The sequence below is a fragment of the Mustelus asterias genome, unplaced genomic scaffold (genome assembly GCF_964213995.1).
Source record: "Mustelus asterias unplaced genomic scaffold, sMusAst1.hap1.1 HAP1_SCAFFOLD_285, whole genome shotgun sequence".
NCBI lineage: Eukaryota > Metazoa > Chordata > Chondrichthyes > Carcharhiniformes > Triakidae > Mustelus > Mustelus asterias.
In genome coordinates this window covers 377,282-392,662 of record NW_027590250.1, presented here as the reverse complement: position 1 = coordinate 392,662, position 15,381 = coordinate 377,282, and the positions used below count along the sequence as shown (strand labels likewise).

General features: G+C 45.4%; 1 protein-coding gene across 2 annotated transcripts; it reads left to right on the top strand.

Moving 5' to 3' along the window:
• The first annotated feature begins 5,091 nt into the window (after positions 1–5,091).
• On the top strand, positions 5,092–10,094 carry LOC144486076 (uncharacterized). 2 transcript variants are annotated; one of them, XM_078204186.1, is made up of 3 exons: positions 5,092–5,145; positions 6,324–6,440; positions 9,264–10,094. In XM_078204186.1, the coding sequence occupies exon 3, from the start codon at positions 9,347–9,349 to the stop codon at positions 9,956–9,958; it is 612 nt and encodes a 203-aa protein (XP_078060312.1). In that variant the 5' UTR covers positions 5,092–5,145; positions 6,324–6,440; positions 9,264–9,346; the 3' UTR covers positions 9,959–10,094. The 2 variants fall into 2 exon arrangements, with proteins under 2 accessions (XP_078060312.1, XP_078060311.1); XM_078204185.1 differs by having other exon boundaries at positions 6,324–6,624.
• The last annotated feature ends 5,287 nt before the right edge of the window (positions 10,095–15,381 follow it).

Sequence of the window (15,381 nt, the reverse complement as noted above, 5' to 3'; positions counted from 1 at the left end):
AACTCCACATACTGTCCACAGGGGAGTTCTCCTGCTGCAGCGGGACCAACATTCCTGTCTTAAATAACACCACCATGGGTTAATCGGTCTGACTGCTGTTCGTGGAATCTTACTGTGTACAAACTGACTTGAGAAACAGTAACAACGTGTATAAGGTGTTGGTGAGGCCACACCTGGAGTACTATGTACAGTTTTGGTCTCCTTATTTGAGAAAGGATATCCTGACACTGGAGGGGGTGCAGAGGAAATTCATGAGGTTGATTCTGGAATTGAGAGGGTTGGCTTATGGGGAAAGACTAAGTAGACTAGGACTATACTCATTGGAATTCAGAAGAATGAGGGGAGATCTTATAGAAACATATAAGATTATGAATGGAATGGATAAGATAGAAATAAGGAGGTTGTTTCCATTGGCAGGTGAAACTAGAACTAGGGGTCATGGCCTCAAAATAACTGAAGCAGTTGAGGCTACCTCATTGAATGATTTTAAGGCCAGATAGATAAGTTTGAACAGTAAATGAATTAAGGGTTATGGTCAGTGGGCGGGTAAGTGGAGCGGAGTCCACAAAAAGATCAATGATCTTATTGAATGGCGGAGCAGGCTCGAGGGGCCAGATGGCCTACACCTGCTCCTAGTTCTTATGTCTTTATAGAACATGTTTAATGTAACAAAACATTCCACTATGCTTCAGAGGAGTTTGAGAAAGAAAGAACTGACACGGAGTCACATGGGACAATATTCGGATAAATGGACAAAACCTTGATTGGAGAGGCAGATTTTAACAATCACCCTTAACCAGGAGAGAGTGTTGGAGAGGGCAGCGAGCTTGAGGGAGCCTTTGAAAAGGAACTAACTTGTGTTTGTGATGTTAAACGATTCAGACATTGGTATTTTACACAAAGCTGATTTATTTGACTTTTATCTAGAATATTAACATCTATAAGTAGGCTGGAGTTTATTAACATCAGCAGAAATAGACCCTGATCAGCAATGTTCATTCCTGACTTGATTAACCACAAAATCTAATCATTGTAGTTACTCATGAATTCGCTGGTGGGTCAGCAGGACAGATGACTGAGTGAATCCCTTCCCACACTCGGAGCAGATGAACCACCTCTCGCCAGAGTGAATTCGCTGGTGTCTCAGCAAGTGCGATGAGGTAGTGAATCCCTTTCCACACTTGGAGCATGTGAACGGTCTCTCCCCAGTGTGAACAAGCTGATGTGTCAGGAGGTCAGATGATCGAGTGAATCCCTTCCCACATTGGGAACAGGTAAACGGTTTCTCTTCAGTGTGGCCTCGCTGGTGTGTCAGCAGGTTGGATAACTGAGTGAATCCCTTCCCACAGTCAGAGCAGGTGAACGGCCTCTCCCCAGTGTGAACCCGCTGGTGTACAGTGAGATGAGATGAATGTCTGAACCCAGTCCCACAGTGAGAGCACCTGAATGTTTCTCATCAGTGTGAACACATTGATGGGACAACAGTTCCCTGGAACTTTTAAAACATTTCCCGCAGTCTGAACATTTAAAAGGTTTCTGGTCAGTGTGAACTTGCTGGTGAGCCAGCAGATGAGACAAATGAGGGAATTTCTTTCCACATCTGGAGCAGGTAAATGGTTTCTCCCCTGAGTGAACTCGCTGGTGTGTCCGTAAGTTGGATGACTGAGTGAATTTCTTCCCACACTCAACAGGTGAATGGTCTCTCCCCAGTGTGAACTCGCTGGTGTATCATTAGCTGGGATAAGTGACTGAATCCTTTCCCACACTCAGAGCAGCTGATTGGTCTTTCCCCAGTGTGAGCACACTGGTGAGTTTCCAGCTCAGCTGAGGAGCTGAATACTGCTGCACATTCCTCACATTTCCAAGTCATCCCCCCGCTGTGACTGCATTCGTGCTTTGACAGATCAGATGATTGGTTGAAGCCTCGTCCACACACAGAACACGTGTATGGTTTCTCCCCACTGTGACGAATGCTTTCTCCTTCCATGTTCAAAGTCCAGTGATATTCAGGCTATGATATTAAGGGTGACTCCGTCAGATCCTGATGTGATGTTTTGTTTGAGACCAGACCGCAAATCCTCCCCTTCTAAAACCCTGTGAAATTGATTTAAAACAGAAAAAAGGGAGTGAGAGAGAACCCACAACAACACAAAGGCAGGTTGTCAAATTGAGCTGAATGAATCTGGTAATTTCTGGGGCCAGCAGGAGGAAATAGTCACCATGAAGCTGCTGGATTGTCATAAAAACCCGTTGCTTCTCCATGTGGACATGGAGAGAATGTGCAAATTCCACATAAAGTCAAATAGAAATATTCAGAATGTCACAAAGACGAGTGAACTGTCCAATTAATCCCATTCATCATAACTCTGCCAATTTACCTTCTGCAAGTATTTATCCCATTCCCTTTGAAAGTTACTATTAAACCTGCTTCTAGCACCTGTCAGTTTGTGCATTCCAGATCACATCAAATCATTGTGTAAAACAATCTCCTTATCATGCCCTAAAGTTAGGCTGTCAATTATGTTAAATCTCTTTGTCCTCTGCTTACAGACCCTCCTGCTCCTGGGAAATAGATTCTCTCCATTGACAGATCCTCCTGCTCCTGGGAAACCGTTCCCCTCCATTGACACTATCATAAATCATTTGTCATTTTAAACATCTCTATTAAATCTCCCCATCATATTCCCTGATCTAAAAACCCACGTTTTTCCTGTCCTGAAGAATCATATGGGCTCAAAATGTTAACTGTTTCTCTCTGAACAGATGCCGCCGGACCTGCCGAGGTTTTCTGCTTTTCTCCCTGATTTTCCTTCTATAATCAATCAGAAACCCTTCATGATTTTGAACATCTCGATTAAATAGGAACACACAGAGCCTGCGAAAGATACAGAGGAAGAGAGAGACGGAAAGACTGAGAGAAAAATTGAGAGAGATTTTAAAACCAGAAAGATGAGGTTGTCAAAGATAAAAGCTGAGAAACAGAGGAAACAAGCAACACAGAATGATATAAAATATAAAGGAGCAGGCTATCAGTTCCCGGCTATGGGGATCAGAGCGAACTCTGACTGATCCACAAACACAGCCGGTTATATCTGGGAATGGAAACTCTGAACAGAAATAATAGGCTCATTTGTAAATGTCACCGCAATGTGATCTGTGTGACTCTGCCCCGACTCTGTGGACAGATATAGGCCACATTGACAGATGTTCTCACGAGATTGTGGTCCCTGGATTTATTTTCTGCTCAGAAGTGAGATGTGAGGTTTGGAACCGGCAGCAGAGAAACAGGAAGTTGTGTTACCTGAGAATGAAACAGCCGGCGTCAGTTTGATGTTATCACCGTGAACAGTCTTCCTGTCTGTGAGGGTGAACTCACTCTGACAGCATCAAGAACAACCACACAGATTGCTACTGGTCTCAGCATTACATTCACCTCCATTCCCATGTTAAACAATAAATATGCATTCTCTCTACTTTCTGACAGCCAATCTTCTATTGGAAGTAGTGCAGGGGGTAATATGTTACCCCCTGCACTACTAGCTTTTGTTTTCCATGATAACCTTTGATGTGGCACCTTATCACATGTTTTCTGGAATTCAATTCAGCAGATCCACAGGTTCCCTTCGATCCACACGTTACTTCTTCAAAGAACTCCAATTGGTTAAACACAATTTCCCTTTCATTAAACCATGCTAACTCTTCCTGATTACCTTGAGTTTTTCCAAAGTGGCCAGCTATAACCTCTTTAATGATTGATTCTAACATCTTCCCCACAACAGATGTCTATCGAACTGGCCTAAATTTCCTGTCTTATGCCACCATCCGTTCTTGAATTAGAGGGCTTATATTTGCTACCTCTCCAGTCTGATGGAACCTCTCCAGAATCTCGGGAACTTTGGAAAATTAACACCAACAAATCTACTGTCACTATCTCATTAACCACCTTCTGAAGATGCTAGGATGAATTCCATCGTGACCCAGAGACTTGTCAGCCGCAGCTCCATCAGTTTGCTCAGTACAGCTTCCCACGTCATTTGTAATTTCTCCTAGTTCCTCTCTCCCTTCCACCTCCTGATTTACGGCTAGGACTGGCTGGTTTTGTATTTTCTATAGTGAAGACAGAAGCAAAGATTTGTTTATTTCATTGGCCATTTATTATCTACTATTACTCCCCATTCTCATTTTCTTGAGAGCCAACACTCACCTTATTCCTCTTTTCCTTTTTGAATACCTCTAGAAACTCTTGCTCTTCATTTTTACATGAACAGCTAACTTCCTCTCATATTCTAATGTTTTTCTTCCAATTAACCTTTTAGTCATTCTCTACTGTTCTTTATATTCCAGCCAATCATCTGACCTGCCACTCACCTCTGTGTAGCTATATGCTTTTCCCTTAAGTTTGATGCTTTGAGGAAGAAGGAGACAGGGAGATGGAGAGCCCTTCAAAAGGAACTATTTAAAAATAATAATTTGTGGGGTGTGGGCATTACTGGCAAGGCCAGCATTTTTTGCCCAATTTTTGAGATTCCCGTCTGAGCTGTAAACCTTTGGATTAAATCCCACCGTCAACAAATTATTTCCCAGCTGAATGTGAAAATTGATTCACTCAGTCATCCCATTTACCGATAGAACAGCACAATTACACCAGAGGAAGACCACTCAAACACTTAACGTTCGCAAAGGGATTTCCTCAGTGGTTAACACTCTATAACTTTAAAAGCTCAAAGCATTTTAACTACCCCTCTTATTGGTGAGGGATAGTTTAACTGTTCTGTCTATGAAGGCACAAATCACTTGTTCACCCCAGCGAGTTCACATCTAAATGCAGGTGATTGTTATGTTGTCAATCACACCCAGGACAGAAATGTGCTGGAAGGCCTATGCTGCTTAGTTGCCAAATGAATTGAAGTAACACATTTGAACCTTGGCCCAATGGTACCAATCATAATCAGATCGCAAATCGTATTTTCTATTGAACAATATGGGTTTGAATGGTGAGGTGATTACCCAACATTCTCTGCGGGTGAGACTGTGTCCTATCCACATTACTGCAATTATTGCGCAAGCGCAGTACCTGGCTGTGACTGGAGCATGCGCAGGCCGGGCTGTGACTGGAGCTGCGAGGAGCCGGAAAGAAACAATGGAGTGAGGTTCAGTAATGGAGCCGCTGGGTGACCGGGGAGGGATAGAAGCAGCGGAGTGGGCTGGGAGGCTTCATAAATACCTAGTGGATGCCCCAATTCAGATAACATGTTCCCGGTATCGCTTCAATCGGTACCGAATAGAGTCGGAGCTGAGCGACTCCAGGCCCGGGTTAGCGGCCGCCATCTTTACAGGAACAATGTGCAGCAGGGCGCATGCGCTATGAGCCTGGACCAGTTACCAACTCTCCCGGATTGGACTGGAGTCCAGGAATTTTTTATTTGTCCAGGGAATGTGGGAATTGCTGACTAGGCCAGCATTTATTGTCTATCCCTAATTGTCCTTGAACTGAGTGGTTTGCTTGGCCATCTCAGGGCATTTTAAGAGTCAACCACATTGCTCTTGATATATAGTTAGACCAGACCGGGTAAGGATGGCAGATATTTTTCCTAATTCATTCACACTGTGGGTGTCCCTGGCTGGGCCAGCATTCATCACCCATTCCTATTTGTCCTTGAACTAAGTTTCAGAGGACATTTTAAGAGTCAACCACATTGCTGTAGATCTGGAGTCACATATAAGCCAGACCAGGTAAGGAGAGCAGATTTCCTTCCCTCAAAGACATTAGTGAACGAGATGGGTTTTTACAACAACGAACAATGGTTTCATGGTCATCAGTAGGCTTTTAGTTCCAGATTTTAATTATATTCAAAATTTACCATACCATAGGATCATAGAATCCCCGCAGTGCAGAAGGAAGCCATTTGGCCCACCATCCAGCCCTATCCCTGTAACCCTGTACATTTAGCATGGCTAGTCCACCTAACCGACACATCTTTGGACTGTGGGATTCAAACCTGCATCTCTGGAAAATTGTCTGGACATTAAAAAATATACTTTTTTGTAATTTTTTTGGAATATTTCTCTTCACTGGATATTAAAATATTGACAATAGATAAAAGTTGTTTGGTTGACCATCAATCGTCCTGTAACGTGATGAGTCTTTTTGCTTTCCAATTGGCCTAGGAAGGCAGTGTGGAATGGAGGTTGGAGGATGGGGCAACATAAAAGATGTGATAAAACCTCCAGGAATACATTTAATCACAGTTGGCGATTATGGAGTAGAGAATCTTGTGAATTTCTATTCTGGACAGACAGTGATGGTTTCTGTAAATTTACAGGGTGCTGGAAATGGAGAATTGACAGACGCGAAACACAAATCAAACATCACATCGTGATCTGATGGAGTCACTTGAAAAAATCAGGACCTGGATATCAGCAGCTTCTGAATGTGGAAGGTAACAGGTTTGTCGATTCTGTCTGAGAGAGAAGATTTCAGGTCTCAGTGTGACTGGAAAAGCCCTGAGATTCACAAATCCTGAAGAACTGTGCTTGGTTCTGAGCAACATACCTTAGCAAGGACAGAATGGCCTTGGAGGGAGTGTGGCACAGATTTTCCTGAGTGATATTTGAACTCCACAGGTAAAATTACAATGTGAGATTACAGGAAGTTGTTTTAGCACAGAGGAGGCCATTTGGCCCATTGAGTCCATGCCATCTGTCTAGGGCAATCCAGTCCCATTCTATCCTCATATCTTTGCAGATTTCTTTTCCTCCAATGTCTATCTAATTTCTTTTTGAAATTATTCATCATGTCCATTTCCACCCCAATCATGGGCAGCAAGTTTTGGGTCATTAGCACTCACTGTCTAAAAACACTCTTCCTCACATCTCCTGTACTAAAGAACAAAACAAAGAACAAAGAAAATTACAGCACAGGAACAGGCCCTTTGGCCCTCCAAGCCTGCACCACCTTGCTGCCTGACTGAATTAAAACCCCCTACCCTTCCAAGGACCATATCCCTCTATTCCCATCCTATTCATGTATTTGTCAAGACGCCCCTTAAAAGTCACTATCGTATCTGCTTCCACTACCTCACCCAGCAGAGAGTTCCAAGCACCCACCATCCTCTGTGTAAAAAAACTTGCCTCGTACATCTCCTTTAAAACTTGCCCGTCGCACCTTAAACCTGTGCCCCTAATAATTGACTCTTCCACCCTGGGAAAAAGCTTCTGATTATCCACTGTATCCATGCCCCTCATAATCTTGTTGACTTGTATCAGGTCTCCGTCGTTCCAGTGAGAATAAGCCAAGTTTCTCCAACCCCTCCTTATAGCTAATGCCCTCCATACCAGGCAACATCCTGGTAAATCTTTTCTGTACCCTCTCCAAAGCCTCCACATCCTTCTGGTAGTGTGGTGACGAGAATTGAACACTATATTCCAAGTGTGGCCTAACTAAGGTTCTACATAGCTGCAATATTACTTGCCAATTTTTAAACTCAATGCCCCAGCCAATGAAGACAAGCATGCCGTATGCCTTCTTGACTACCTTCTCCACCTGCGTTGCCACTTTCAGTGACCTGTGTACCTGTACACCCAGATCTCTCTGCCTATCAATACTCTTCAGGGTTCTGCCATTTACTGTAAAGAAGCATTTGAGTTGATGTAACATTGAGATTCGCAAAATGTTGAGCAATCATGTAGACTTTGCTCACGTTTAATGAGAAAGATCCAACAGTGTTTCGGCCCGATTTCGAACCAGGTACCTTTCGTGTGTGAAGCGAACATGATAACACGACAGAAGCAACTGTTTACATACAAATTAGGAGCAGCAGTCGGCCACTCGGCCCCGCTCTCCCATTCAGTAAGATTGTGGCTGATCTCATTTTAATCTCAACTTCACGTTCCTGCCTACTCCCGATAACCTTCCACCTCCTTGCTTATCAAGAATCTATCCAGCTCTGCTGTAAGATATTCAAGGACTCTGCCTCAACCACCTTTGCAGGAAGAATGTTCCAAAGTCTCTCAATCCTTTGAGAAAAAAATCCTCATCTCTAATTTAGACGGGTGACCCCTTACTTTGTGGTGCCGAGTTTAAAATTCTCCCACAAGAGGAAATGTCCTTTCCACATCCACCCTGTCAAGTCCCCTCAGGATCTTATATGGTTCAATCAAGGTTTTACCCAAAACCTTAAATCTGTCCCCCTGGTCCTTGTACGATCAGCAAATGGAATCAGATTTTCTTTATCCACCTGATCGAAACCTGTCAGAATCTTGTGTACCTGAATCAAATCTCCCCTCAACTTCCTTTACTGGAACCATTCTGGTAAATCTCCTCTGCACCTTCTCAAGGATCTTTATATCCTTCCTGAAGAGCGGTGACCAGAGCTTTATAAATATTCAGAATAACTTCCCTGTTTATATATCAATATCACACTTTATGAAGCTCGGGATCAAATTTGCTTTGCTAATTACTCTCTTAATATGTCTTGTAGAAATACAAAATCCCTCTCCTTCACCTCTTTCTCTCTCCTCCCAGAGAGGCCAGTTGTGTTTTTGTGACAATCCGGCAGTTTTCATGGTCAATGTTTCTCAGCGCCGACCCCACAAATTCCCAGATTCATTCAGATCAGTTTGACAAGCTGCCTGTGTGTTTCTGTGGGCTCTCTCTCTCTCACTCCGTCTCTCCTGTTTTAAATCAGTTTTACAGGGGGTTAGAAGGGGAGAGTTTGACAAGCTGCCTGTGTGTTTCTGTGGGCTCTCTCTCACTCACTCCGTGTCTCCTGTTTTAAATCAGTTTTACAGGGGGTTAGAAGGGGAGAGTTTGACAAGCTGCCTGTGTGTTTCTGTGGGCTCTCTCTCTCTCACTCCGTGTCTCCTGTTTTAAATCAGTTTTACAGGGTGTTAGAAGGGGAGAGTTTGACAAGCTGCCTGTGTGTTTCTGTGGGCTCTCTCTCTCTCTCACTCCATGTCTCCTGTTTTAAATCAGTTTTACAGGGTGTTAGAAGGGGAGAGTTTGACAAGCTGCCTGTGTGTTTCTGTGGGCTCTCTCTCTCTCTCTCACTCCGTCTCTCCTGTTTTAAATCAGTTTTACAGGGTGTTAGAAGGGGAGAGTTTGACAAGCTGCCTGTGTGTTTCTGTGGGCTCTCTCTCTCTCACTCCGTGTCTCCTGTTTTAAATCAGTTTTACAGGGTGTTAGAAGGGGAGAGTTTGACAACCTGCCTGTGTGTTTCTGTGGGCTCTCTCTCTCTCACTCCGTGTCTCCTGTTTTAAATCAGTTTTACAGGGTGTTAGAAGGGGAGAGTTTGCCGCTGGGAAGCTGATGGAGTCGCTCAATTTATCGTAACTTTGATATCATCAGATGTGGAACATGGAAGGAAAAAGCACATTTCACAGTGGGGAGAATCCGTACACGTGTTGTGTGTGTGGACACGGCTTCAGACAATCATCTGACCTGTGGAGACACAATCGCAGTCACACTGAGGAGAAACTGTGGAAATGTGGGGACTGTGGGAAGGGATTCATTTCCCCGTCCAAGCTGGAAATGCATTGGCGCAGTCACACTGGGGAGAGGCCATTCACCTGCCCCACATGTGGGAAGGGATTCACTCAGTCATCCTCTCTGTTCACACACCAGCGAGTTCACTCCAGCGAGAGACCATTCACCTGCTCCGAGTGTGGGAAGGGATTCACTATTTCAGCCCACCTGCTGAGTCACCAGCAAGTTCACACTGAGGAGAGACCTTTCAGGTGTCCAGACTGTGGGAAGTGCTATAAAAGTTCTGGGGAGCTGATGCGCCATCAACGTGTTCACACTGTGGGACTGGGTTTGTGCGATCATCTCAACTCTCTGTACACCAGCAAATTCACACTGGGGAGAGACCGTTCACCTGCTCTGAGTGTGGGAAGGGATGTACGACTACATCCCACCTGCTCAGACACCAGAGAGTTCACAAGTAACTACAGTGATTAAATTTTGCTGTTACTCACATTCAGGACTGAACCATCTTCATAATGTTCTGTTTATGCTGATAATAAACGCCAGCCACTTGTCGAGGCTAATATTCCGGTTAAAAAGTCAATTAAATCAGCTTTGTGTTACAAACACAGACTGTGTTGAATCTTTTTAATTTCTCTGAACATAATTCAGTTCTTATTGAATTTCTCTCCCTCCCCCCTGTCTCCTCCATCCTCACCTCTAACAACAAGTGTGAGGAGCTCATGGAGCTTCTTTGTCACTAAGATGGAGACAATCTGATCAGCTGCCTCTGCTGCTTCCCTCCCTTCCACTAGCTCACCGGCCAAACTGTCTGTAAATTTCATCCTTTCCCGAGCCCTGAACCCATCCCTTTCTCTAGTTTCTCTGTCATTTCCCCTCATGTCCTCTCAGGGCTCATCTCATCCATGAGACTCACCTCTTGCTCCATCGACCTTATTCGCACTAAATCATCCACTAAACTACTGATCTCCAACTTCCCTTTGGTCATTGACTTGGTGCCAGTACAGAGCGAGACTGCGGATAGTTGGGAACCTGTCTCGGGGGCAGGGAATTCATATGGTGTTCGTGGAAGTGGAAATGACTAGGGTTGGGAAGCATTTTCCGATCAGGGCCAGTGTGATCTCCTGGACTTGTTTCGATCGCCTCAGGGGGTCGGAGAGGAATTTCCCAGATTTTTTTTCCGCATATTGGCCCTGGGGTTTTCACTCTGGGTTTTCGCCTCTCCCTGGAGATCACATGGTCTGAAATGGCGGGGTGGGGGTGAGTTAATAGGTTGTGATGAACAAAGCATCGTAGCGGTGAGGGACAGCTCGGTGGATAGGATATTAGTATGTAGATAGGCTGGAAAATTGGGCGGGGATCCTGAATTCAGGATTCAATCCTGGACCGGGGAGCGGCGCGGGCTTGGAGGGCCGAAGGGCCTGTTCCTGTGCTGTATTGTTCTTTGTTCTTTGACTATATTAAGTTTTCACTCTTCAGGTACTGATTCTCTGTCCTTCTGCTTCTCAGAAAACAAACTCTTGACCCCACCATCCTTACAATCTATTCCCCCATCTCCAGCCTCCCTTTCCCCTCCAAACTCCCTGAACGTGCTGTCACCTCCAAAATCCCTGTCCATCCTTCCCAGAATGCCTTGTTTGAATCCCTCCACAACACTGAAACACGAGAGACAAACAGAATCTTACCTGGAGAGAAAGACAGACAATCAGAGAGCTGAGGTCTAGTACGGATATGATCATAAAACCAGGAGACAAGGATAGCAACACCGTCATTCTGGACAGACAACAATACTTGTTGGAAGCAGACAGACAATTAACGTGGATCATTACACCAAGCCCCCTAGACCCATATACCAGAGACAGGAAGGAGAATTGGAGACAGGCTGGAAGAACTCAGTCACATTAACCAAAAACAGATGGAACATCTGGGAGGATAACAGCCAAAACCAGGGAATTCCAGCTGCTCTCAAAAATACACAAACACCCAAACAACATGGACAGAACCAGGAGAAACACCTCCAGACAGACCCATCCACTTAGACTGTGGGAGCCTGGTAGTGGATAGATCAGAATACTTTCCAGATGGTATGAAGTTCAATACAGTGGATATCCAAAGAGACTTGGGGGGTTCAGATCACCCATCTTTAAAATGCCACAAACAGGTTGAGAAAATAATCAAGAAGGCTAATGGAAAGCTGGTCTTTATATTGAGAGAACTGGAGGACAGAAGTTATTCTGCAGCTATACAAAACACTGGTTGGACCCTATTTGGAGCACGTGAGCAGATCTGTGCGCCACACCTCAGGGAGGATATGTTGGTCTTGGAGGGAGTGCAGCGCAGGTTTGCAGGAATGATACCTGGGCTTCAGGGGTTTAATTATGAGGCGAGATTATACAAATTGGACCTGTTTTCTCGAGAATTTAGAAGGTTAAGGGGTGATCTGATCAAAGTCTTCAAGGTATAAACAGGAAAAGACAGGGTAGATGAAGATAAATTATTTCCACTGGTTGGAGATTCTCGAGCCAGGAGGCAGTCTAAAGATTAGGGCCATACTGTTCAGGAGGGATGTTGGGAAGCACTTCCACACAGAAAGGGTGGTAGAGGTTTGTAACTCTCTTCCATAAAAGGCCGTTGATGCTCGGTCAGTTGCTATCTTTAAATCTTGAGATAGATACATTGTTTGTTAAGCAAAGGTATTAAGGGATATGGGTGAAAGGCAAGTATATGGAGTTAGGCCACTGAACAGCCACGATCTCATTGAATGGCGGAATGAGCTCGAGGGGCTGAATGGCCGTCTTCTGTTCCCATGTTTGTTTGTAGTGAGTTTCGACCCACACCAAGGGAGAAATGGAAGAATTTATAAAAGCCTCGATCCCTCTGTTAAACTTAAAGCCACATCAGATGAAGATGAAGCCGATTTGTCAGACACTGCCTGATTAAACTAACACAAGGAAACAACAGGCAGCAGTTAGCAAAGGGTTCTTCAAACCAAAACAGAGAGAGACAGACACCCGACACTAACACACACCAACATACCAACACACACACACCGACACATAAACTGACATATACAAAGACACGCACACACACACACACACACACACACACACACAGTGCACCCATTTACTTATAGTTGAATCCATAATTTGATTGCCACATCTGGGACTGAGGAAAAACAACATTGAATTCAAGGAAATTGTATGACATGTAAACACATGAAACATGAATCTGGCTCTGAAACAGACAATATAAACTGTATCATAGAATCTACAGTGCAGAAAGAGGCCATTCGGCCCATCGAGCCTGCACCGACCACAATCCCACCCAGGCCCGATTCCTGTAACCCCACATATTTACCCTCCGAATTCCCCCGACATTAAAGGGAAATTCATCATGGCTAATCAAACCATCCCACACATCTTTGGAGTGTGGGAGGAAACTGGAGCACCCGGAGGAAACCCACACAGACAGGAGAGAATGTGCAAACTCCACACAGACAGTTACCCGAGGTTGGAATCAAACCCGGGTCCCTGGAGCTGAGAGGCAGCAGTGCTCACCACTGTGCCACCATGGCCGTACTGGCATCTTTTTCCAATTCTTCATCCTGGTTCCACCACCCCCGGAACTCCACACATAAACACAGCAAGATCCCAATTTCTCTGTGCATTCTCAGCAACAAAACCAAGATCCCAACCTCCACCCTGAATCCGAACCCAAGCTTACACCTCACCCGAACTAACACCTCACCCTAACTAACACCTCACCCTAACTAATACCTCACCCTAATCCTAACCCTGGATGTGCTTCCAAACAGTACATTGGATTTGTCGTTAGTTAAAAAGGAAATTTTGACAATCCCCATGTGTACACCTTTAGTGAATTACAATTTCTCCATCATCCCTGTCCCTACCTTTCTGAGTCTCTGTGAAGGGTATCGGTATATTTTACTGACTTTAATCTGTTAACAGGTAAATACCAGTTGTTGTTGCATCAGAAAACTCAGGAATGTCACATAAACACTTGGAAGCTTCAGACCAAAGACATGTTCAGACTGGAAGTGTCACTTACAGTCAGGAACAGTTTTACACCAATCTCTGATTTGACGGCATGTTTTGAAAGCAATCACCATCGGATCTTCATAAAATGTCAAGAAATGTATTGAATATTATTAGAAACAGCTTGCTCTCTTATGAAGAGAGCTTCCACAGCAGCTCGCTGGGCAACAAACACAGGATAGGTCTGTTCTCTCTACTCAGGACATGTCTCTGTCACAAACCCTGAAACAAGACATTTCTAAACTGGGATGAATAGGTTAGAGGGATTAGCAGGTTACATATGTGGGGTGATGGGAATAGGGCCGAGGTGGGATTGTTGCCAGTGCAGACTCGATGGGCGAATAACCTCCTTCAGCACTGTAGGGATTCTATGAAATTCATTGGGAGAATTGCTGTTTTAATGGATATTTTCACAAATGCTATAAAATGATTTTTCAAAACAAATTAATATTTTCTTCAACCGATCATTAATAAATAAAAATTATTTAATAAAACCACCACCCAGTGTGGGGTTCAGGATTTTAACTCAGGGTTTCTGAGCTCCAGGAACCACTAACTGAACCAGCCGGGAATGGTCTCCACAAAACTTCCCCAACTCCCTCCCGGGAAAAAGCTGCAAACCCGGGAGCTGCAGCTTTTTACCGGGGGTGTTGGGGCCTCCAGCGGGTGTTTGTGAATCCTCCCCGCCCACCTCCCAGGGTTTCCTTCCTTCCCAGAGATCAGAGTCCTCATTGATTTGAGGCCAAAGTGTAACCTCTTATTTATTGTCCCCCTCCCCCATCCTCTGATGTGAACCATCCTCCAGTGGCTGAGCCAGGATGGGGCCGTTAACCTGGGCCTGTTCCCGGGAGGGAGGGAGGGAGAAGCCCCGCAGCTGCAAACCAGGGAGCTGACAATGATTCTGAAGGGTTTGCGGATCCACAAAGTGTTTCCAAATCCTCCCAGCCACCGCCTAACGCTGACTCCGCTTCTCCGGGACAAACAAGCGCCAAGGACAGCAATGACACTGCGCATGCTCCACATCACAATGCCGGGGATTGATTGACGTCAGCTCTGGACCAATAGGAAGAGGGGGCGGGGCTGGAGGACCGAACGGGAGCGGCTGGTCCTCCAGCCAATCGGAGTGGATGAGGGGCAGGACCAGAAGCATGCGCAGTGCGGGTAATGGCGACGGACGGACGGTTTGAACTCGGAAGCGAGATCAATGCGAGGTAGAGGGCGGCGTTCGGGGAATGATAAATGTGGCGGGTGGGTGGAGAGACTTTGTAAACATGTTGTTCAAACCCAAACCCCGGAAATGAACTTCCCGGTCCCCCCCTTTGTACCAAATGGAGCGGCAGCTTGTAGTGTTAGACCCGGGCTGACTGCCGCCATTGAGGCTGCATGTGGGAGGCCGGCAGGGATTGTGATCGGAGAGTGAAGCCCTGACGTCACAATGGAATGGGTGAGAGTGACATCACAATGGAATGGGTGAGAGTGTGACGTCACAATGGAATGGGTGAGAGTGTGACATCACAATGGAATGGGTGACGGTTCCAGATGAGCTGAGACTGGGCTGGAGTTGGGCGATGGCACTGACATGTGGCCCGGTGGCACAGTGGTTAGTGCAGCTGCCTAACAGCGCCAGGGACCCGGGTTCAATTCCAGCCTCGGGTCGCTGTCTGTGCAGAGTTTCTACATTCTCCCCGTGTCTGTGTGGGTTTCCTCCGGGTGTTCCGGTTTCCTTCCACAGTCCAAAGGGCCCTGGCAGATATATTTAAAATGTTGGTATCCACGGGTGAGGTGCCGGATGATTGGAGGATAGCTCATGTTGTTCCGTTGTTTAAAAAGGCTCAAAAAGTA